The sequence below is a fragment of the Sorex fumeus genome, unplaced genomic scaffold, assembly GCF_029834395.1.
Source record: "Sorex fumeus unplaced genomic scaffold, SorFum_2.1 ptg000043l, whole genome shotgun sequence".
Taxonomy (NCBI): Eukaryota; Metazoa; Chordata; class Mammalia; order Eulipotyphla; family Soricidae; genus Sorex; species Sorex fumeus.
Genome location: NW_026606100.1, coordinates 47,626,054 through 47,651,498, shown reverse-complemented (window position 1 = coordinate 47,651,498; position 25,445 = coordinate 47,626,054). Strand labels below are relative to the sequence as shown.

The following is a 25,445-nucleotide window of genomic DNA, read 5'->3' as shown; positions in this document are numbered from 1 at the left end:
GAGGCCTGCCCGCCGTGGCCGTGCTCCCGCGGCTGCCTCCGGCAGCTCATCTCAAAGCTTTCACACCTGCAGCCCCGCCCCCCCCCCCCCCCCCCGAGTGCCTGTGCTCTGCGGGGACCCTGTCCCTTTCCCCGGCTCTGGACACTGGCCCTGCATTGCTGTTGCCCTCTGTCCTTCTGCCCAGGGTCCGAGGAAACCCAGCAAGGAGCAGGGAAAGGTATGCGGCTTACCCTGTGGGAAGGCACCCGGTGGGGAAGGGGAGGAGTGAGGAGAGCCCCAGTGGACACACCCCGGGGGAGGGGAGGAGTGAGGGGACCCCTCAGTGGACACACCCGGGACCTTTCAGGATTCTGCAGGACAAACTTCTCTCTTTGGCTTTTATGAGCGCCGCCACCACAGGAGAAACTTTTCATGCATCCCATCTCTCCTCAAGCGACCTTGCCACTCTTTGGAACTCTTTTCACCTAGTTGGGCATGGTAGAGGTGAAGTGCCCAAGGAGACCCGAGGTGTCTGATGGGCTGAAGTCAGTTGATGATACGCATGAATCTGCATCCTAAGTGGAGGTTGAACTTCACTGCTTCATTGTAGTGACTTGATTATCACTGGCCTTCTGGCATCAAGAAGCTATTGTATTTAAAAGAAAATTTTGCCTTCGGACCTAATGTTGAAGTTAGTGTTAGCATATATATATATATATGTGAGTATATATATATGTGTGTGTGTATATATATATATATATAAATTTTAACAGACTGACGCAACATCACAGCACGCAGCTGACCCGGGTTCGATTCCTCTGCCCCTCTCGGAGGGCCTGGCAAGCGACCGAAAGTATCCCGCCCACACGGCAGAACCTGACAAGCTCTCCATGGTGTATTCAATATGCCAAAAACAGTAGCAGCAAGTCTCACAATGGAGACGTTACTGGTGCCCACTTGAGCAAATCGATGAACAATGGGAGGACAGTGCTATCAATTTTGACAGTTTGCTGCTCAGGTGTCACTGTTGTTAAGCAGCGTAACTGCCGAGAGCTGTGCGGGTGATTACTGGCCACCCCCTTATTTCCTGGGAAGCCCCCCCAGCATGAAGGCCTGATGGTCTGAAGTTCTCAGGCCTGGCACTATGGTGCTGCTTAGGCATCGCTGAGCTGGGGGTCTCCAGGGCCATGTGGGGTGGTCCTGGAGGGAGGGTACTTGGTGCTGGGGATTGGATTCTGGGTCTCAAGCATGCAGACGCACACTTGGGCTTTCTGAGCCGTGTCCCTGGCCCTGACCCCTGACTTTAACCCTCTTACCTTCACTCTGCAAGCGGCTTTTCTGTTGAAGCGTTCTCAGGTGAAGTTTGTAAATGCTTAACAGATGTTGAACCAGCCGGTCCAAGACTTCCACCTGAAATCCTCCCTAAAAAGTAGTATTTCTGGAAAGTGTCTGACGTGGGTGATCTGGAAAGCGCAGTTCTCTGAGACCCGCTCCCCGGCCCGCCGGACCTGTGCTGTGACCTCTCGGCAACGAGCAGCAGCAGCTCAGGTCTGAGTGTGAGCTCGCTCCGCTGCCGGCAGCTCTACGCCTGCACCGCCTCGGTGCTAGTCAGGATTAGAAGAACTCACCAGGGCCGGATAATACATTCAGCAAAGCACAGTGTAAGGATAATGAAGAGGGACTAATGAAATAGACTGTGTATCGAGAGACCCACTTTGGCGGTTCCTTGCTCGTGTAGTTATTAACGTAAAAATAAAACTTGCTGTTCCTTGGGGGCTGGAGCCAGAGTATAGCAGGGAGGGAGTTTGTCTTGCTTGCGGCCAACCCGGGTTCGATCCCCAGTATCTCATATGGTCCTCCGAGCACTGCCAGGAGTAATTCCTGAGTGCAGAGCCAGGAGGAACCCCTGTGCATCATTGGGTGTGACCCAAAAAGCAAAAAAAAAAACAAACCTGTTTCTTGGTGTGGTTGTCCCTTGGAGCATTATCAGTGCTCAGGAGCCACACCTGACTAGTAGGGGAGAGTCACGGTCACGGTCACTGTCCTCCCGTTGTTCATCGATTTGCTCCAGTGGGCCCAGTAATGTCTCCATCGTGAGACTTGTTGTTACTGTGTCTGGCATATCGAATTCGTCACGGGGAGCTTGCCAGGCCCTGCCGTGCGGGCGAGATACTCTCGGTAGCTTGCCGGGCTCTCCGAGAGGGGCGGAGGAATCGAACTCGGGTCGGCCATGTTGGCCCCTTGTAAGGCGAACGCCCTACCGCTGTGCTATCGCTCCGCACAGTAGGGGAGAGAGAGCAGATAAAGCACATTTCCATCCTCACAGAACTGGGGAGTCCCGGCCTAGGTCATCCTGCGTTTTTTAGCCTATTGGCTAGTAAACACTTTGTAACAAGTCATGCGGTTCTACAATTAACGGGCATCTAGTCAGAGTGACTGACCAAATTGCTTTGTCTGGCATCCAACATGAAAAGATTTCGAGCTTTCTTTCCACCTTCTCTCCTGTGAAGCCTCGGAATCAAATCTGACCTTAATTTTCATTTTTGACATTTTAAACTCATTTTGATGCCAATATTAAAAAAAAACCAGATTTTAAAAACAACAGAGGCAGTGCTTGGAAATAATATTAGATTCTATTGCTTTTGACCTTTCTTTCTTTGTTCTGTTACTGGTGCCGTAAAACTGAGTACCAAGAATTACTTTCTCTTATAAACCTTTTCCAATAAATTTTCCAAAAAGGGACCAGAATTAATTTCTTTTTATATAATGATTATAATATATATATAATGTTTTTATGTACTAACATGCAATTTTCATATAATGTTGTACCTTTTATTTTTGAGGGGGCCTTGCCCCTAAGCAGTTCTCAGGGGGCCTGGCGTCCACACCCAGCAGTATTCAGCCAACAGGCATGGTCAGTTTTGTGCTTAGGCCAGCAGTGTGGCTCTGCTTGGGCCCAGCAGTACTTGGGGCCACCAATGCCACACGGAGTGGATGCTCAGGAGGCCTGTGAGGTACTGGAGTTGGAACCTCAATTCTTTACAGGTATAACGCTTGAGACCCCGACCTGATTATCTTCTTGGTCCTTTAGTTTAACTCTCTTTTTTTTTTTTTTTTTCGCTTTTTGGGTCACACCCGGCGATACTCAGGGGTAACTCCTGGCTTTGCACTCAGGAATTACTCCTGGCAGTGCTCAGGGGACCATGTGGGATGCTGGGAGTTGAACCCGGGTCTGCCGTGTGCAAGGCAAATGCCCTACCCGCTGTGCTATCTATCACTCCAGCCCCTAGTTTAACTGTCTTTTAACACAGCTTGCTTTAATGCTGTTATCTACAAAATAACCAGCTATATAAAGTTAATCATTGAAATTTATTTGTGTGAACAAAAGATTAGCAGCAAGTTGTTAATAGCAGAAGAGATTTCTCTTTTTTCTCCCCTTTATTTAAACACAGGGGTTTAAACTGAGCACTGAAAGTAGATAAAGGGATATACACGAGAACCTTTCAGTGCCTATATTGCAGACCATAATGCTGAGGGTAGGGGAGAGGGGTGGAGAGAGAGGGTGGACACTGGTGAAGGGACGTGTGTTGTACGTTGTATGACTGAAACCCAATCATGAACAACTGAACAGCTTTGTACCTGTTTATCTCGAGGTGATCCAATAAACTATAGTTTCAAAATAAGCACCGTGGCATACAAAGTTGTTTATGATGCATTTATGATATATTTGTTACAGGTATTCGATATTCCGACACCAGTCCTGCTACCAGTGTGACCTTCCTTCCGTCTTTGTCCCCATTTTCCCAGCCACCCCCCAAGCCTACACCCTCAGTATGCACAAGATAATTTATTTTATATTCCTTGCTACAACAAAGTGGCTAATCATATTATCAAAGCTTACTTCAGTCGAAGAAGATCTGTGAAAATTGCCCTCTCTCACCAGGAGGCCATCGAGTCCTTATCTGGGGGTTTAGTAAAAACCTGTTGGTTGCTAGTTGAGCCTTATGGAGCTTCGTTGGTTTTCACGTTCCCTTTTCATCTAGTTTGGTAATTTGCTCCTACTGGGGTGTCAGTATTGTAGAATTTGGGTTGTTGTGCTCTGGACACTGCAGGATACGTAACTGTGGGCCGAGTTTACATGGTGGCTGTTGTGGGCTGGGGCTGGGGCTGCCGGGGCTTCCGGAGGTACAGAGGGTCTGGGGGGTCGGCTGCCAGAAGATGGTGTGCCTAGAGTTTTCTGCAGATTGGCATCTCTGCAGAGCCTAGTTGTGAGGCAGTGGAGCTGGGCCTTTGGCGGGTGGCAGCCCATGGGGCTGAGTGGCGGCTGGGGCTCCACTTGGACTCAGGACTCAGGACTCCGCCGCCTTCCTCCCAAGGGAGCCCAGAGAGAGGTTCCATTTCCGAGACCAGGGAACCCATGGATTTTTTTTTTTCTTTTTGGGTCACACCCGGCGGTGCACAGGGGTTACTCCTGGATCTGCACTCAGGAATTACTCCTGGCGGTGCTTGGGGGACTATATGGGATGCAAACGCCCTACCCGCTGTGCTATCGCTCCAGCCCTAGATACCGTGGATTTTTGCGCCTTGTTGATCTCTTTGGAGATTTCATTGTGGGTCTGTGAGTCTGGGTCGCTGGAGGAGTTTCCATGGCAGCAGCTCCGAAGAGTAGACTGGTTCAAGAACCTGAGAAACCCGAACTCTTTCTAATGCCGCTAAGATGTTATTCACCCTTTTCTCTGGTACCGTGTGCTCTCTCAAGGCAATGGTTGATGGTGGGCACCTTGGCCCGATTCTGGATGGCCCTCACACTCAGAAAACAAAAACTGGGCACACTCGAAAATGTTTTGGATGAAGCAGTGGTAGCACTTTTATTATAATTTGGTTTGGAGAATACTGTAAGAGTATTCTCTGTGAAGAAATAGGAAGCTCCATTCCAAAGTATGAAGATTGTTTTAATTTTATTTGTGTTTGTTTTTCAGCACTGGGTCTCAGACCCAGAGCCATACACACGCCAGGCGAATATGTACCCTGTGCCCCGCCCCAGCCTTGGATTGTTTTTAGAAAAAAGCAGTTATGTGATGGTAGAGTTGTGAGCTAAACTAGTTGAGGTGCTTTTTCTTTTTTTCCTAGATAACACTTTTCGTTTGGAAGAATGACTGATAAGCCATGGCTGTTTAGACTTTGACATTTTCTTTTACATTGTAAGTTTGTTGTTTTATGAGACTTCTCAGCTAGATTGCAAACCAAATTGCTCAGAAAGGGGGGAGAGAGAAAGAGAGAGGTGGAGAGAGAGAGAGAGGAGAGAGGAAAGAGAGGAAAAAGGAGAGAGAGAGAGGACTGCCATTGAGGCAGGCAGTAGTGGTGGCAGGGGAAGGTGGCAGGAGGGAAACTGGGAACATTGGTGATGGGAAATGTATATATACAGTGAAGGGACTGGAACATGTATAACTGAAACCCAATTATGAAGAACCTTGTAACTGTATCTCATGGTGATTCTATTAAAAATAAAACATTTTTTAAAATTTATTTATTTATTTCTGCTTTTTGTGTCACACCCGGCAATGCACAGGGGTCACTCCTGGTTCTGCACTCAGGAATCACCCCTGGCGGTGCTCAGGGGACCATATGGGATGCTGGGAATCGAACCCGGGTCGGCCGCGTGCAAGGCAAATCTCTCACCTGCTGTGCTATTGCTCCAGCCCCAAATTATAACATTTTAAAAAATAAAGTTTGTTGTTTCAAGTAAAACATCTTACAGCACTTTTTTTATTTTTTGGCCAAAGTTCAAACTTTGAGTTGAAAATCAGAATTTAGAAAATGGCTCTTTACCACCATGACATTGCATATCAAATGCTTTAAAAGGCTCAATTATTAGATAAGTAATAATACTAGCAAATAGAATTTTTTTTCTATGTGACAGGGAAGTGTATGATGTCGTCCTTTGGAAGATCTGCACAACTCAGTATTTCTCAGTTGGCCACTTCGTGGCTATAAAAATATATGTGTAAAAGATCCCCTGAGAGCAGGAGGCTGGAGAGTTTCAGTGTAACAGAGAAGAAGGACTTCACTGGTAGTTTCAGATTTCATTTTGCCTCTACCTTTCAAAAAGTATCGTTAGGGCCAGAGTGATGGTAGAGTGGGTAGGGATTGGCCTTCACGTGGCTGACCATGGCCAACTCGGGTTTGATTCTCAGCACCCCTTATGGTTCCTTGAGCCCACCAGAAGTGACCCCTATGTTCAGAGCCAGGAGTAAGCCCTGAGCACCGCCGGGTGTGGCTCACAGGGCCTCCCCTCCCTCCCCCAAAATAAAACCCCCAAATCTATCAAGTTTCAAAAATGATCGATTTTTGATAGCTGGAGCGATAGCACAGCGGTAGGGTGTTTGCCTTGCGTGCAGCCAGCCCGGTTGAGCCGGGTTCGATTCCTCCGCCCCTCTCGGAGAGCCTGGCAAGCTACCAAGAGTATCTCGCCCACACAGCAAAGCCTGGCAAGCTCCCCGTGATGTATTTGATATGCCAAATATAGTAACAACAAATCTCTTAAAAAACAGCTATGAAATATTTTGTTTTCTACGTCCATATCTGTGTGAGGCAAGATTTTCATTTGTTCAATCAAAACAGCAGTCACGACTGATTGGGGACAGAAGCAGGTCTGGGGTCCCAGCTGGACTCTTGCAAACACTATAAGTAACTCATTTATGATATAAACGATATCACATTTAATGTTAAAATATGTTCAAATATAATACTGCTACTTTTAAATTGAACTTATGTGTTTCTTGGCCCAGATTTATTTTCTAATCTGTCGAATACAGATTGATAGAACCAACAATGTGGAGAAAAACTTTTGACTCTTCAGCTCTTTTCAATAATATAAGGGTTCCTGGACCAGTGTTTGAGAACCACTAGAATTAAAGTCTCTGAGAGCCATTGGAATTAGTCTCAGGATTTGTTGTGAGGGGACCATGAACCTAGTGGGACTTAAGTCACACCTGACTGGAGTCCAGGCCCTCACACGTCACCTGCTAAGCCTGAACATGGCACCCAGGGCTGGAGCAGCATCGCATCTTGGGACCTTAGCACAGGACCAATTGCTAGTCAGGGTGGCGGCATACTCCTGGGAGCATCCCCCTCCCTCCAAAAAAGATGAGTCATTAGGAAAAGCACTGATAAATAAAGGTAAAAGGTAAAGGCCCTCCCGTTGATCGTCGATTTGCTCGAGCGGGCCCAGTAACGTCTCCATTGGAGACTTTGTTGTTACTGTGTTTGGCATATCGAATACTCTTGGTAGCTTGCCCGCAAAGAGTTATTAATAGGATACTTACTTTCTTGTAAATAAAGTTCTTCTAGAATATGATAGAAATTGGCCCTGAGAAAGGAGCAGAAGGAGGGTAAATTCTTTAAAAACCTTTGAACTCATCCTTTTTTTTTTAAGATACTGTGATTAATAACAAAGTCGCTAATGTAGAGTCTTTCAGGCATACAATGTTCCAACACCTATCCTGTCACCAGTGTCCCCTTCTCTCATTCATATTTTAGACTGGATGACTGCATTCTCCCTTTAAAAAAAAAATCAAAATATTCCCTTCAGCTTTACTACAGATTTCAGGGAACTTTAGTTCTCCAATGAAAAGTTAAAGTAAGTTTAGAATAATGGATATTTCTTCTGGCGACTTGCGTTTTTCATGTTTTGTTTGAGAATAAAATGAAGCTTGTTTGTTTTAAGGGTGAAAAATTCCATTTGCTGTACCAAGTCAAATACATCCATGTTGAACTAATGTAAATCAAATAGGGAGCAATTTCCCTGGTGGGACTCAAAGTGTACTGAACTTAAATCTGAAGGAAGAGTGGTTTGATTTGTTGTTTTTTAAAATGGCAATGAGTGTGAGTTTCCTAGTAATAAGACTGGTTTTATTTAAAAGGTTTTGAATAAGTGCTGCATGAAATGGGGAAGTGAGACAGCCAAGTAAACGCTCAGACATTTGATTTAGTACAAAAAGTACTTTGACTATTCATAACCTTTGCGACGTTGGGTACTCTTGAAGAGTAACTAATAAATTAAATTTTATTTATTATCTCTGCTAGTAAATGTGCTTTTTGATCATCCGTGCTTTTTACTTTTTGAGTAAAGTGTTCTTTTATGAAAAGGGAAAATTGGTTTTATGCAAAAAGTTCTGTGAATTTTTTTTTTTTTTAGTTCTAAGAATGTGTTTCTTTGAATACTAAAATATCATTTCCAGGGTTCTCTGAAACTTTGGAGAAAAATATTAGGTGTGATCTATTCATTAGTCATAGCTAAAAATTTATTTATAATATACAACCACTATCATGAATTTCATTAATTGGAAATTTCTTTAATTATGTTAATGGGCCTTCAGAAGTACTAAGCAAATGGGTAATTATTTTAGAAAAGAGTGTACTTACTCTCCCTAGTTGGAAGTACATGTATACTACTTGACATTTTTCAAACCATTATAACTTATTTTCTCGGATTCTTAGCACATCCTAGAAGTAGCATAATTAGTAATTTTCCCATTTTATATGTGTGGAAATTGAAATTCAGAGGGCCAAATGAATTGCCTAATGTCATGCTGCCTTGTTTAATAAATAGTGAAATAATAGTTTAGAGTTAAACTAGTTTAGATAGTATTTAAATCTAAACAGGACGAGAGAGAGAGAGAGAGAGAGAGAGAGATATGCATTTATCTATACCTATTCAGGATTTGTGGACACTTCTAGATATAGAAAGGCAGTACATAGAGATGATGTCCTCTGTGGACTTGCATTGATTGGAGAGATGAATCGGGCATGCTCTGTGCCAAGAATAGAGGTTTTGAGAAAGTGGCAGCTTCTGAAGGCATATAGAAAGTACCTAGCCTGAATCATTGGGGAGTTGGGATGAAGGTGTTCAGGTAGAGCAGATAAGGAATCCCAAAACCCCATGGTGGCCTTTGGGAACTGTGGTCCCCTTCGACCTCTGAGCTGGACCACATGTCTGAAGGAACTGGATGTGAGCCCAGAGAAGGGAACAGAATGCCTCTACTGGGAGTTGGCACTGTTCTCAGGTTTTAGAATGCTCGAGGACTTGGACTTATCCAGGTTTGAGTTTTAAGCCGCGGATTTATTATCTATAGAAGTGTAATCAAGGGACAATTTCTGAGCCCAGATGCCTCATAAATTAAAAAAAAAATCCCCTTTAGACAAGACAAAGGAAAGAAGCACCCAGTGTGCACCCAGCCTGAGCAGACACAGTGATGGGAGAATCAGAAGTAAGGACAGCCCCCCACGCCTACCCCACGCTTCTGAGAAGAACCGAAGAACATGGGAAATAGAATTTCAACATAATATTGGTACATGTCAACATTTCTAAAACAGCTTAGCCAGAAGGGTTGGTTTTATAATTGCTCCTATTTAATATTTGGGAATTTTCTGTGTGCCACTTCTGAATATCTTTGTTTGAAAGTCAGATTTTTATAAGATAGTAGAAAGACTTCTATAGAGTCAGTTTTGTTTGCGTGTTTTGATATATCATTTCCTGGCACTCCACAGGCAAATTATTTGCCTGTTTTTGTGTTCAATGTTAGAATGCTAATTTTCCTTCGTAAAATAAACTGAAACAGTACCTGGCTGCTTTTTTTTTCTCTCATAAAGATAATTTATTAGAAAGGAGTATATAAAATGTAATGAGTATACATTGTGATGTGCTTTGACTTTCTTATGAAAGTAGAGGGACTGGGGCAATGACTCCAGTCAGGGACTCAGCCTTGCATAAATACAGATTCAAGTTTGTTCTCAGATTGGTTCCTAGAGGTTTCCTGCATCTCATCTCGAAGTTTCCGATCTTTTCCTCAGCTGCTGCTGTTCTGCTGCACAGATGTTCTCTTTAGTTCATTTTATATCACCTATTCTACTCTTCATTTCTGTCATTTCTGATTGCAGTTTTCTCCTTTTCGACTGTTACTTTCTTGTGCTTTGCTGGCAGTCTGTTTCTTTGAGCCCACTAAACATCCTCAACATGGTGTCACTGCAGTCGCCTGAGATTCTAGTGCTGATTGGTGCTAGAGTCTTCCATGTCACTGCCCCACTCCTTGAGCTTGGTGGGCTTCTGCCCATCTCCCCCAGGGGTTGCTGTACTGTGGGTGAATCTTTGTATTTAGGCTGGGAGTTGCTCTCTTCCTTCCCTGCTGTCTCCACTTATTGACAGGAAGTGTAACTGTGACTAGTGTAAGATGTAGTGGGTGAGGAGGCTGCATGTTTCAGGAGCTCTGGAGCTGAGACTGTTGATAGGGCAGAGGTCAGGCAGGAAGACTGCTAGGTCCTCGCCGGAAGGTCCATCTTGGTTCATGAAAGGTCCCAGCAAGGTCAGCAGAGATTACTTTTGCCTGGGAGCGTGGCAGAGCGAGTAAAGGTTTCGATGTGTAGCTGGGTCTATGCCTTTTTAAAACACAGTGTCTTAGTCCACTTGGCTATAACAAAATGCCACAAACTGGGAGATTTAAGCAACAGAAATGGATTTGCTCTAGCTGATCTTATGCCTGATGGGACCTTTTCTGGCTGTGTCAAGCCAAGCTTCAGTGGCTCATGTGACCTTTACTCTTCGTGGAGAGGGGTAGAGTGACACTCCATCTCTTCTCAGGAGAACACAAATCCTCCAGGTCCAGGTCCTCACTCTGACCACCTGCAGCCCTAATTACTTCCTTATTTCAAATACTGGAACTTGAGGATTCAACATAGACATCTGGGGGAGACACAAACATTCACCTCATAACACACAGTGAAACTGCAGGTATTTTTCCGCTGTCTTTAAGACTCGGTCTTTAGTAACAATGAATTACATGCTAGGCCTGTATTATATTTAATTTACTGCTCTTCAGAATTGCAGGCACATAGAGTTTATTTCAGTACCTGCATCCTCGATAATAATGTCTGTAATTAACTGTAGATGTGGTTCACAACCAAATTAATACAGAGCTCAGAATATTGCTGTAGTTAAAGGAAATCATGCACACAAAAAAGAACCCAGTAGGCATTCTAATGGCATAGTAAGCCTGTACCACTTCCTTCAATCTTTCTTACCCATCCAGGCACAGCAATTCAGTGATAATTTTAAACTCATATTATTTTTCCTGACTGTGAATGCAACATCTTTTTTACTCACTAAGAGGATGAGCCTTAAGAAAAACAGTGGTGCACGGCTGACCCAGGTTCAATCTCTGGTTATCCCATATGGCTTCTTGAGCACTACCAGGAGTGGTTCCTGAGTGCAGAGCCAGGAGTTAGTCCCTGAGCATCTCTGGGTGTGACCATTCCCCCCCCCAAAACAAACAAACAAACAAACAAACAAATACTCCAGCTCATCCCCATTCTGACTGAGTGAGTCATCAGCTTCTCAACTCGGGACATGTAATTCCTTTTACTTTATGGGGTCCAAGCCTGTGTTTTCTCTTGAACATACTACACTCACTAATATGATTTGTACAGATATTTGGTGGTTGGGGGGCTGGGGGGGGGAAGGAATCTAAACAAGAGGCCACAAACCTCTTCCACATTTTTTGTGAATTTGAGGAGGAATTTTGGGATCTGTTAGCATTTTGGATTGTGGTGGTCTTCGTTCTTTGTCTCTCAGAGTGATCACGTTGATATTCTTTCCCACAGGCCAGCCCTCCAGATCTTTATATTGAAAGATTTAATATAGCTCTTGGACAATATATGGGAGCATTGCAGAGCATTGTGCCTCTTTTCATATATATGGTAAGTCAGCCCTGTTCCCCTGTCCTATCCCTGCGTTTCCTGGTCTCCACGCAGATGCAAAGCAGGCTTTTATTATGTTACCGATGGAAATTAATCTTATTTCAACAACGCTTAATAGCATTGCTTTGGAAATAATATTTACCCCTTTTCTGTTTTAAAATTCCCCCAAGTAACAGCCTGAGTATAAATAGTAGCAAGTGTTATTAATGAGCAGTTGTCCGCCAAGTGTTTATTCCACGCCTGCCCGTGGCAGACATTGCTTGGTCCTATGCTTCGAGTATGTCAGAAGCGCATCTTGTTCTCAGTGAGTGAAACATTAAGGCTTGTGAGTCTAAAAATGTGTTGTTGAATGTTGGTAAGTTATTGCACTAATTCATTTCATTCATCATCCTGTTATTCGTCGATTGCCTCGAGCAGGCCCCAGTAACGTCTCTTTTATCCTAGCCCTGAGATTATATTCAAGGCTCTTTAGGAGAATGAGACCCATCATTGTTACTGGTATTTGGCATATTGGGTACGCCACGGGGAGTTTGCCAGACTCTGCCCTGTGTGCAGGCTACATTCGATAGCCTGCAAGTTTGTCCACTAAAAAGTCCTATAAAATATGCTTGCTTCTGCTGACTTTTTTATTTGGAGAATTATGCCGAGTATGATTTGCACTATTGATTGCTGATGGCTCTTCCTTTTAAATCTATAGAGTCACAGAGTCTCCAGTTGTCTGGAGGTGCCCATGGAAACCTTGATTTCCACCCCCACCCCCATTTGTGTTTAGTAGAGTGGGGAATGGTATATTAGGAATGCATATAGAATGTTCAAATGAGCATATTAGATTACTATAGGTGGGCTACAGATTTTCAAAATGATTTGCTCTCTATAAGATTAGAGTTTATTAAAAATTTTTCCTCAAACTACCGCTGACTTCCCTCAATTTTGAAAGATGTTTTCCAAAATACTTTCATTTTAGCTTTTTTATTCCTTGGACATTAATAAGAAGTTTTCCAGTAAACATAATTTGGAAGAAAAAATTTTTGCATTTTTTTTACCAGGACATCGTGGAAGAAATTGAGCTTAAAAAGGCTTTCTTTGACTTAAGTTTCAGAACTCTTATGAATTATTAAACTTTAATAAAAATATTACTGATAATATTACATATCACTGCACCTGGGTTAACTGAACTAACTTCTTGAAAAGAGGAAGCTTGAAAGTCATCACTTTGGTGCAGTCCCCCCATAGGCTATACCCCATAGATGACTCATCAGATTCCTTGTTCTTTCATTTCAGTGAGAGACTGAGACTACAAAGTGAGAGCGATAAGTGCCTTTTTGTGGACAAGGAAGTTTAGAAGCCGAGTAGGTTAACTTACCTTCACATTTGCCATTTTAAAGGCATTTTTCAGTAACTCGGGGGATTTTCCATAAGGAAAGCTCAGTAACAGGCTGTGTCTACATTTTTGTAATTTTTTTTAAATTGTATTTTCATAAAGTTGTTGAATGTAGTAATTTACTGCATTCAACATTCCCACACCAGTCCCAGCACCATTACGCCTTTCCACCATCATTAGTTTGAATTTTCCCACCACCACCCTCTGCAGATGCTAATTTATTTTGTATTGCTTGTTATGAATTTTTGACTAAAAATGATCCAAAAAGGTTTCTTTAGAGGAAAGTGTGTGAAAATTGTTGTATCTCACCTTGGAGCCATTAAGCCCCTGTATAAGAGATCACTAGCATGTTACGGGCTGGAGCAATAGCACAGCGGTAGGGCGTTTGCCTTGCACGCAGCCAACATGGCCGACCCGAGTTCGATTCCTCCACCCCTCTCGGAGAGCCCGGCAAGCTACCGAGAGTATCTCACCCGCACGGCAGGGCCTGGCAAGCTCCCCGTGACGTATTCGATATGCCAGACACAGTAACAACAAAGTCTCCAATGGAGACGTTACTGGGCCCGCTCGAGCAAATCGATGATCAAAAGGAGGACAGTGACAGTGACAGCATGTTACAGGCTGAGCCTTGTGTGCTTATCTATATCTATATCTTTATATATTAATTAAGATCTACCCTTCTACCCTCCACCCCATCAAATGTGGTATGCTACTCTTGGTATAGCAGTGGCATAAAGTATGGGTTGTATAAAAGTATAAACTTTTAACTGGATGGTGATTTGGTGGTCCTGAGGCATCTCTGCAGCATATTGCTCTCTTCCGGGAATTATTTAGGAGTCTCTGAATCATGGCTGTTAATGTGCTCCCAGAGACAGTTCATGGGCCTGACTGCCAGAGTCCCAAAGCACAGGGAGATGGGAGGATGGCACCCATTCCCGACTCCATGCGAGCCTGGAGATTTCAGCCACAAAACCCACATACTTGGGTCTTTCAGCAGATTCATTTTCATGCGTGGGGAGCTCATCCTGAGCCTGTGAAGGTCAGCAGTTGGGTTCTGGAGGTTTGTGCCTGCTGGGGTTGTTTTGGGGGCAGGTGGAGGGACACACCTGCCCCCCTCAGAAGCACCTTGATGAAGTCAGCCTGGCGAGGGGTGAGGAGACATCTCTGCAGCATGTTTCTCTCTTCCGAGATTTATTTGTGAGTCTTTTGCTATTTTTTTAGTGAAGCAAGATAGTTTTTTTTGTTGTTTTTTTTGTTTTTTTTTTTGCTTTTTGGGTCACACCTGGCGATGCACAGGGGTTACTCCTGGCTCTGCACTCAGGAGTTACTCCTGGCGGTGCTCAGGGGACCATACGGGATGTTGGGAATCGAACCTGGGTCAGCCATGGGCAAGGCAAATGCCCTACCCGCTGTGCTATTGCACCAGCCCCAAGATAGTTTTTATTGAATGAAATTTAGAAAGATATAAGGGGAGGGAAAGAGAAATGATACTTGTTCAAGAGAGAACACACAGAGTTTTCTAAAATGGAAAAAAAAAGCAAGCGAGCAAAGATATGTAGGGGTAAGTGAGCGAGATTTGTGTTGAAGGGAGAACATGGGCTCAGAGAGCAGGTTACAGTTTGACATGGATTTTGAACCAAAATATGACTATAAAACTTTGGTTAAGATAAGGTAATGTGATTCAAACTTTTTCTGTTATGCTGTTATTACTGTTTTTCTTTTTCGAGAGGTGTGGGGTTCTTTTCAGGGCTTTCCTCCTGCAGGGGAAGGGTGCGAGGTGGGGAGGAATAGTTGGTGCCCGCGATATGCCAGTGTGTGCAGGGAAAATGCCTGACCTGCTGTGCTCTCTCCGTTGCACCATTGTTGCTTTCTTGAACTTTGGATTTAGGAAGGTAAAGGTAAAGGTAAAGGCCCTCTCGTCGTTCATCGATTTGCTCGAGCGAGCCCAGTAACGTCTCCATTGGAGACTTTGTTGTTACTGTGTTTGGCATATCGAATACATCACGGGTGGCTTGCCAGACTCTGCCGTGCGGGCGAGATACTCTCGGTAGCTTGCCGGGCTCTCCGAGAGGGGCGGAGGAATCGAACTCGGGTCGGCCATGTTGGCTGCGTGCAAGGCAAATGCCCTACCCGCTGCGCTATCGCTCCAGCCCGGAGCGATAGCACAGCGGTAGGGCGTTTGCCTTGCATGCAGCCAACATGGCCGACACAGGTTCGATTCCCAGCATCCCATATGGTCCCCCGAGCACCGCGAGGAGCAGTTCCTGAGTGCATGAGCCAGGAGTAACACCTGAGCATCGCCGGGTGTGACCCAAAAAGCAAAAAAAGAAAAGCTATTTAGGAAGTCAGTATCAGTTAAAAATAAACAAGCTTCAAACTTTCCTCGAGCGAAGGGTAGAAAAAAACCTTCCCAAACAAGCCCACAATCCTCAAGGCCATGAAGGCCAATACCAACTATGGTCATTGAAAAAGTTAAAAACCTTGTACCCTGAAATACGCCATAAACCAAAATAGTTGGGAAGAAATTGCAATAAATTTGCAAAACATATGATGAAGGTTGCTTTCCTTGATATATAATCATGTTTTATGAATTAATTAGAAAACAACCACTCTACTTTGTCCTTATAAGTTGAGAAAGGACACAAATGCATAGTTCACAGGGGAAAAAAGAATGACATGAGTAATAAACATGCAAATATACCTACTGTCTTAAAAATAAGTTAAAATAACTAGCTTTAAAAAAAAAACTTTCAGTTAGTGAAATGAAATAGGTTTGATAGCCCAGTTCTGTGGCTTTGGGGAAATGGTCCCTCCCATGAGGAGCAAGATAAGGAAGTGTGTGTCGGTAAAACCTCTTGAAAGATTGACTGGCATGACTGGGCATAGATGAAAATGCACCAGCGTTTGACTGAGGAATTGTACCTCTAGGAATTTATCAAACAAACTCATACATATTTGTAAGTGTATGTGCAAGAATTATGCAACATTGTTTTTAATAGCAAGATGATGGGGGGGGGAATCTATTATCAGCAGGGGACTACTAATTTTAAATAATATGTAGAAGATACAGTAAAGAAATATGTAGTTAAAAATAATGATGTCGGTGTGTTATTATAGAAAAAAAATCTTCCTTAGGTAAATTAGGTGAAAAAGCCAGTGCAAAGCTTAGTGTAATATTTCTTCATTAGCAGGTGCTTTCTAATTTGTTAAGGGAAAAAAACCCACATAACACATGGACTGGGCAGCACTTTAGAAAGAATGCCAATATTTCCCCAGTGTCCAATGGTATATTTGGGAATGGGACTGGAGTGGTTAGCTCTGAGAGACCTTATTGCATACCCTTCTGCATAGTTTTATTTTGCAACCACATGAATGTTTTATAAATTTTCAAAGAGGAGGAAAGCATCATAATTTTAATTAAGCCATTTGTTAAGATTTAAAAATTTTCCATTCCTGTAATTGTGTTAACATCTAAATTTGAACCTATTGTTTTGACTTGCTAATAATCCTAATCATGGTGCTTTTGCTTGCAAGAAACAGAACCCAAATTTAAAGTAATTATGTAATTTAGAAGCATGAGTATCTCTTGTAAAAGAAATTTCCAGAAAAAAAAGACCATCTCCAGGGTCACTTGATCTTTGGTTTCCACAGTAGTACAAGGTCTTGGGTTCTGTTTTGTTTCTTTGCTTGTCTGTAGGGTTTGTTTCATCTTTTTTTATGGTTATCCAAATATTTTATAATTACCTTTTTTTAACTTTATTTAAATACCATGGCTTGCAAAGTTGCTTGTTCATAATACAGTTGTTTCAGGCATTCAGTGTTCCGACACCAGCCGCGCCACCAGTGTGACCTCTCTCCATCATTGTCCCCACCTGCGCTCCCAGCAGGAACAAAATAATTTACTTTATTTTGCTTGTCACCACAACATGGCTAATGGAATGATCAAAAAATACTAAAGTAAAAGGAAATTAGTGAAAATTGTTCTCTCTCACAGTGGGACATTCAAGTCATTGTTTGAGGGTGGGCTGAGCTCTTGTGTTCCTCTGTGAGCCTTCTGTGCCATTGTTTTAATTTACTGAGCTAGTTAGTGGGCATCTGTGCTCCTTTCCTCTCTTGATTTGCTGTGCTCCTACTGAGCTGCCAGTACTGTGGAATTTGGAGGTGCTGCTGGCTGCGTCCGCCGTCCCCGCCTCCCAGGGACTCCGGGATCTGGAGAATTGGGCTGATGGGTTTCAGAGGCTTGGCTCGGCTCGCATCGCTCCCGAGGATTGGCCTGAAGCTCTGAAGCTGGATCATTGTTTGTGTGACTGAGACTAGGGGGCCGCCTTTGCCCACTCCAAGAACCCCCACAGTTCACAGCCTGAAATCCCGTGTGGCTGGAATTTTCATCAGCCCGACATCTCTGCAGAGTTAGTTGGGAAGCAGTGAGGTCGGGCTGTTTGTGCGGTGGCAACTCTGGGATGTGGATGTGACTGCCAGGATTTCGTCAGGACAGGAACCACTTTCCCACCCCAAGGCACCCCAGAGTTTTGGACTCAAAAGACCAGTGTACCCATGAGTTTCTGCAGCTTAGATTCTATCTCTTTGAGATTAGTCTTCAGGCTGACTCATTCATCTTGTTCTCGGATTAGAAGATGACGTGTCGTTCCCTGGCCCCCCCCCAAAAAAAATTTTTATTGAGGTACTAGGATTTACAGTACTGATATACTTTTCATGGATCTGTTATTCCAGCACGACACTGACCTGTCCCCCAGTGTTCCAGGAACCCCTCCCCCTACTGTCCTCATCCACAAACAGCTCAGTTGCTTAGACAAACTCTTCAGTTCTGATAACTTTGACCATTTATTACATTCTTACTATGTTTATTATCTAGCATGTGGGATAGCTCTCTCCTTTCTCCATGCTGTGGAGTTGGTGACGCCCAGACACAGAGGTGAATAGAGCTAAACTCCTGGAATTCTGCAAAATTGTAAATCAGTGATAAATTTATAAATAAAATTTTTTTCCTAAGATATCTTATTTTGCAGATACATGAGTTTTAAAAATATTATGACTCGTTCTGTGCTAATGCATTTTAAGATTTACATTAAATGGATATAAGATAGCTCTTAAGAAACTTTCTCTCAAAAACTTTCCTAGTTTTTTGTCATCCTGATTGGGTCACTTGACTTCCTTAAAAGATTACGTGCTTGGGGGGTGGGAGGGATACTGGGTGGTGGTGGGAAATGGGCACTGGTGGAGGAATGGGTATTTGATCACTGTGTAATTGAAACCCAAGCACAAAGATTTGTAAGTCTACAACTGTACCTCATGGTGTTTCACTAATAAAAAATCAAAAAATAAAACAAACAAAAAACAAACAAACAAAAAGATTACGTGCTTATGACATGAGACACTCAGGTCTGCTCTGGATATCCCTGTCTACTTAATGTTAGGTATCTTTCTGTGTTATGGAAGGTATGTGGTTCATGTATTTGATCTTTTGGTGTTTAACTCCATGCCAGAAAGACCCAGCAAGGTTGGGGACTTGGCTCAGGGGTAGAACACATGCCTTGCATTCAGAAGGCCCCAGAGTTCAATTCTTGGCACCAATAGAAGGAATAAATTAGAGAAAGATGTAACAGTGGTAGGGTTTTTATTATTAAACATTCATGTTTTAATTAGTGCCTGTATTATTTCTCAAAATTGGCCATTTTTTTTTCAGTGCTTCAGTTTCTTTAGAATATTTCTCCCTAACCGATGCAATAAAAAATAACTTATTTTCTTTTTCAGAATAAGTTTTACATCGAAACCAAGCTTAACAGAGACTTAAAAGATGACCTTATAAAGCTGTTTACGGAACATGTTGCAGAAAAGCACATTTATAGCCTAATGCGTAAGTAATTCCGCTTATTGCAAGGGTGAGGTAGCACCAACAGCGCTCTCTGGGAGCAGGGAGGGTTATGGTGCCTTGGCATATAAACCCCAGTGTTGACATGTCTTTAATCAAATAGCCAGAAGTTTTCAAGGCTTGTTTTAGGGAGAGAGAATTCAAACTGTGACTTGAAGGTCACCCAGTGATCTTGCTAGCTGGACATTGTCTTCATATCTGACCTGAGACTTTTGCCTCCTGCTCCCCTTGCTACCCCTGTTAGGAGGGGAACGTCCTCAAGGGGGTTGTTTACTGTGAACTTTGATGAGTGGGTACTGATAATTGACATTGTTGCTGATTACTCCAGAAGATACTGTTGCATCTTGGAAGTGTTAGTACAGCATCTGTAATTTTTCACTTTTTTTTAAAAATTATTTTTTGTTTTAATGTAATTTTTCACTCTTAGGGCCTTTCTCTAATCTGACTCTGCCGTTTACTGATTTACTCAAGCTTTGTGACCGCAACCCTGCATTTTCTCTTCTGCGTGCTGGATTTTGTAAATTGTTTGACATCCAGTTGCAGATCTCAGTGCTAAGTTCAGTGTCCTCTCTCCTGGGCCTGGGCCCCTGCCTCCTCACCCAAGGCGGCATCATAAATCTAAGAATTACCGGCTCGCCAAGTAAAGTTTACGTGGGTGCCAACAGCCTTTGTTTCAGCATCTTTTTTTAGGGGATGGGGACACAGCCTGGCTCAGGACCTACTCCTGGCTCTGGGCTCAGGATTGCTCCTGGCCATGCTCAGGAACTGTAAGTGGGATGTCAGAGATCTAACCCAGGTTGACCACGTGAAAGGCAAACGCCCCATTGCTGTACTCGCTCGCCCTGTTTCAGCATCTTTCAAGGTTCATATTTTATGCAACTTAGCAAGTCACCTTTTTTTTTTAGATTTTCTAGAATTTGATGACTTACTTGGACTTGTAGTATGTATTTTTGCATTCATTAGCGCCTGTTACAATAAAAATTTACTAAAACTCATAAAGAATTACTGCTTTTTCATTCTTAAATTTAAAAGAAGTATTAAACATTCTGCACCAGTTTATTTCAGAAAAGCAACTTCCTTATATTATTGTAGATGAAGATAATAGGCCTCATCATTGTGTTCCCATGGGAGTCCAGAGTCTTAATCAAGGCCCAGAATCATGGGATTGGGGCTTTTTTCCCTTTAGGCTAGGCTGGACAAATGTTTATAGACATCTGTAAGCATTATCTCAGGAGATATTCCAGCTACTGGTTATTATCATTTAAATGTTCTTTCTGATGTCGACACTGCCTTTTGCTTTAGTTTTAAAATAGAGCCGTGTTTTGGAGTCTTTCCTGTTAAAGTTCTTTAGAGAATTGCTATTACTCAGAGAAAAGCCTACTTAACCTCATAAATAGGCATTTATATGTTGGTGACTTAGAAATGAATTTAATCGTCATTTTATAGATAATATATATCTAAAAGAAAATTTTAGAGATAACATATTAGTATACACAAGGTGAGAGAAAATGAATCATTTCCTCCTTTGTGTGTTACCTCATCTGGTTTATAATAAAAATTACTCCTGAAGAGGCTGAATCGTTTCTTTTCCTAGTAAACTAAAAGGCCTTTTCACTTTCACAAGTCAGGTAAAACTGGCTGATATCATGAGCAGTTGTCAGGGTTTCTAGTCTGCCCCTTCTTCAACCCTTCCTCCCACTGTTCGGTACCTCAGATTTATAGTAAAAGTCTATAAATTTATAGTCAAAGGATTTTTTTAAATTATTCAATATCATCTTATTCCCTGCTTTGTTTCTCTACATACCACAGATGAGTAAGATCATCAAGGACTTGTCTTTCTACTGTGACTTACTTTGCCTTCGAGTTCTGTTCCAAGGGCAGCTAGTTGCAGGATTTCATCTTTCCTTATGGGCTGGAGCAATAGCATAGCGGTAGGGCGTTCGCCTTACAAGCAGCCAACACGGCCAATCCGAGTTCGATTCCTCCGCCCCTCTCGGAGAGCCCGGCAAGCTACCGAGAGTATTCGATATGCCAGACACAGTAACAACAAAGTCTCCAATGGAGACGTTACTGGGCCCGCTCGAGCAAATCGACGATCAACGGGAGGGCCTTTACCATCTTTCCTTATAACCTCACAATATTCCAGTGTGTGTATAAATACCACAACTTCTTTCTCCATTCCTCTGTTGTTTTGTTTTATGTTTAGCCTGTTTTCTTATTGGTTAAAAAAAAAAGTCCATGATGATAAAGTATGAAGATATAATTCCTAAGGTATTAGGAGATTTAAACAATATGTAAGGAAGCGTAGTATCTACTCTGTTTTTTTATCCGCACTCCAGCTGCTGTTCCTTCAGTCATTTTATATAGTTTTGCGCACTTGACTTAAAATCATATTCTGCCAAGTAGTACTTGTAAAATGTAGGTCTTTGAGTGACAAATTTAAAACGAACGGTTGCGAATCACTAAGCGATTGTTCTATCCACTAATTCAGGGGTAAGAAACTTCCAGCAGTCCCCTTAAGGCCCATGAAGTCAGGTGGTCTGGCCCTGGCAGGTGACAAGACACACAGGACTGCTTCTCATGGCTTCCCACAGCCTATCTGACTATATGGTGTGCTCTGTGAATGAGGTTATAAATATCCAAATGGCCTTGGCCCCCCCCAAAAAAAAAATTCTCCACCCCTGCACTAAATATTGAAAGTTATTTGTATCCATTAATGGCGATATTAAGGGGGAATTATTCCTACCCATGTAAAAAGGTTTTAATAGAATTTCTGTGTAGAAATAGTTCTCCAAGAGAGAACAAAAGGGAATGCCCTGCCACAGAGGCAGGGTGGGATGGGAGGATGGGGGGTGGGAGGGATACTGGGATCCGTGGTGGTGGGAAATGGGCACTGGTGGAGGGATGGGTACTTGATCATTGTATAATCGAAACCCAAGCACAAAAATTTGTAAGTCTACAACTGTACCTTATGGTGTTCCACTAATAAAAAGAAAAAGAAAAAAAAGAAATCGTTCTCCAAAAGAGAATTATTGGCCTGTCCAGTCCAGGTCAGATCATTCATTGTTAATGGGGTTGTGGAAATGAGATGGTTGAGTCAGCGTAATCTCTGGTCTTTTACGGAGAAAGAGAGGGAAAGCATTTGGGAAAGTGAGTTTTTGACTGACTGCGGTTACTAAAATTGCTATTAATATATCTTTAATAAAAATTCCAAACGTGTCAAAGAATAGTGATTTGGGGGAAAGAGGGAGATTGAGGGAGCTCATTTTAAACCCTGGAGAACATTTTATTCCCCAAATGCAGCTCTTATGAATCATGAACTTAACGGGAAGCGCTTTTATACCACTCACTAAGTCCACGAATGCTATTGCTTTTAGAGAGCTTTACTGACTTTCAGAACCTCTCCGAATTGAATCATTTCCATTAGTGCTTCCGTCTGCACACATTGCCCCCCGCAGTCGAAGCGCCTCTGCATCTGATGTGAAAAACACAACCCTTTCTAGTGCATGACTCTTGGCACTCCTGAGATGTTCTCTTGGGCTGTTCGTTTCTTGTTTGTTCTGCGGTCTTTGGGAGAGACAGCCGTAGAAAGCAGCCTTATCGGCGAATAGTTCAAATCATTGTTCTAACCCATCTTCTCTTTGTGTTTCAGCTTTACTCTTAGAAGCCCAGTCTACACCGTTTCAGGTCACACCTTCAACTATGGCAAATATCGTGAAAGGCCTGTACACCCTCAGACCAGGTAAACACTCATCTTGTCTCCGGGGGTTGAACTTGCTGGTTTATGGCAGTTCCAGTCTTATCAAAATGAGAGTGTTTCTCTTTCTGACTTAAAACCATGTGGTATTTGGATTTGCCATAGCAAAAATACCAAGTAGGTATTTATCACTGGGACTCAGGGCCCTCTTCTTTCTCTGCTAGGAAAAACCAATGAGTTTGGGAAATACAGGAGATAATTTATAGGAGACACTAGGTAAAGTCGACTCTCCTGTCTGGTTCTGAATCTCTCCCGATCTCATGTTTCTCCTTCATTTCTACCCCACACTGCAAATTTACAACTGGCACCTGCGTGCACATTCACAACTCCATCTTCTTAGCCCTGTTATGTAAAAACTTGTTGAAAAATCGGAAGTTGGTAAAGGTAATTTCATAGGGATGCTTTGAGGAGTGAAATAGATATCAGAACCAAAATCAAAGCGCTCACTATCACTATTTAGTAATAGTAATAAAGAAACCAAATGATGGTGCTTCTGTTTATTGCGTCTACTTACTGTAACCTCTAATAGTCTCCTCTTGTATTTGGTGGATTGTTTTAATTAATGCTGGTGACTTGGACCGATATTTTCACTACACCCCTTACCTCCCACTCAGAATTCCTTGGTTGTCTCATTAATGTTTTCCTCCTTATTCAGAATTTTCAGAACTTTCTATTAAACAATTCTAGGTCTTTTCTTTAAATTTTATTAAAATTTAGAAAAGAAGAAAACACTTTATACTGTGAATTCTCTTCAGGAAGGATGATGTATAAAGAACATATCTTGGTATGTTCTTTATTCGAATGTGATCAGGGGGGCTGGAGCGATAGTACAGCAGTCAGGGTGCTTCCCTTGCATCCAGCTGACCCAGGTTCTATTTAGAAAACCCAGCAAACCCTCTGGTCCCCCATCACCGCCAGGAGTGATCCCTGAATCAGGAGTAAGCCCTGAGCACTCCTGGTGTGTTCCAAAACATAGACAACCAATGAGATTGCAGCTTGAGATGTGGCTTGGGATGGAGTGCGTGCCTCTCATGGGTGAGGTCCTCGGTTCAGTCTCTAGTGCTACAAAATAATAGTAATAAATAAATAAATAAAACAGATAAGATTGCACTAGCTTTTCCTTGTACTAAGTTTGGCTTAATACACATTTTTGTTGTCTGAACGAAAGAAAATGTTTCCTTTTCCATTTAATTTGCCGGTAAGATTTCCTTAATGCCTTCTTTTTCTTCCCTTGCAGAGTGGGTTCAGATGGCGCCAACTCTGTTTTCTAAATTCATACCCAACATTCTCCCTCCGGCAGTGGAATCTGAGCTTTCAGAATATGCTGCCCAAGATCAGAAACTTCAGCGAGAACTTATACAGAATGGTTTTACAAGGCAAGTTTGGACCTCTCAGAACAAAGTGTGTCTCCTTAGCCCAGTTTGGTCTGGCAGGGAGGGATGCCGGGACGTACTCCCTGAACGGGAGTCAGCTGTTGGGGATTAGAGTGCTGGGAAGCGCGTTCGGGCCTCTCTTTGGGGGGGGAGGTGGGTGGGTCTGGGAGCTGGGGTTTGAGTTAATGGAAGCTGCCCTTGCACTCCCTCCCCCCAGAGCTCTTCCAACTTTCAGCTCAGAGCAATTGAATTATAGAAATGTTAGAAAGTGTATATGCTCTTATGACTAAGACAGCAGCTGACGAGTGTTAGGACTATTAAAGAGGCTTCAGCTTCTGTTTTTCATACTTTTGCTTTGCTCTAAGTTCTAGTTGTTCGCTCAAAGAGTAGAGTTCTCTTTACATGTATTTCCCTTGGCAGAGTTTTTTCTAAATCATGTCTGTATCCCAGAAAATCTTCTAACATGCACAGTTTCAACTGAAATAAATTATGTACAATGTGACGCCCCGTGAGAGCGACATTGCATTGTCACCAAATCATCAGCGGACGTCTTACTACCTGTGTTTTCATAATCCTTACTCCTCACATTTTCATATCTTCATTCATTTGGATTCTTGCTATTAAAAGAAGAAAGTTTAATAGCTGCAGGGGCTGCTCTCGTAGGCCAAATGTAACCACAGCCAATAGGGTGAGTACTGGCTCATTAGGTTGCGGAATGGACTTTTTGTCTTAGGCGCTGAGATCAGGTGAAATCTCAGAATATACCGGTCTTGACCAAAATCACTGTTAATTCTGTTCTTTCAGCAGAGATTAGGAAAGAGAGCAGAGTAATTATTCTCTGCAAGCTCCCGCAGATCAGCGTTTATTCCCTTTGGGTCCTGGGAGCTTCCGGCATCGTGCAGTAGTGATGGTGTGGGGGCACAGAGTGACCCACCAGTCGCTGACTTCACTCAGTGGAGTGGGTGATGGGCGCCGGGGCCTGGGTGGGGCAAGTGTAAGGGGCAGGGAGGGCAGTAAGAAGTGCCCAACTCAGAACAGACGGCTGTTCTCCCTGGCGCCCAGGGTTAGATATCTGCTGGCTCTCTCTGGAGTCACTATCACTATCACTATTACCCCGTTGCTCACCGATAAGCTCGAGTGGGCCCAGTAATGTCTCCATTCATCCCTGTCACATGCTAGTGTAGCCCGATGACAAATTGGGGGCTCCTTTAGGATCAGGGGAATGAGGACTATTCATTGTTACTGTTTTTGACATATTGAGTATGCCACGGTTAGCTTGTCAGGCTCTGTCGTGTGGGCAGGATACTCTCGGTA

The 25,445-nt window shown here is 43.1% G+C and overlaps 1 protein-coding gene across 1 annotated transcript in view; it reads left to right on the top strand.

The window, feature by feature from the left end:
- CACUL1 (CDK2 associated cullin domain 1) overlaps positions 1-25,445 on the top strand; it is an 84,503-nt gene that overhangs the window by 47,825 nt on the left and 11,233 nt on the right. The window contains exons 4-7 of the mRNA XM_056120916.1: positions 11,635-11,730; positions 18,884-18,986; positions 22,654-22,743; positions 23,996-24,134. Coding sequence (XP_055976891.1) covers positions 11,635-11,730; positions 18,884-18,986; positions 22,654-22,743; positions 23,996-24,134 — 428 coding nt within the window. The remainder of the gene's footprint in view (positions 1-11,634; positions 11,731-18,883; positions 18,987-22,653; positions 22,744-23,995; positions 24,135-25,445) is intronic.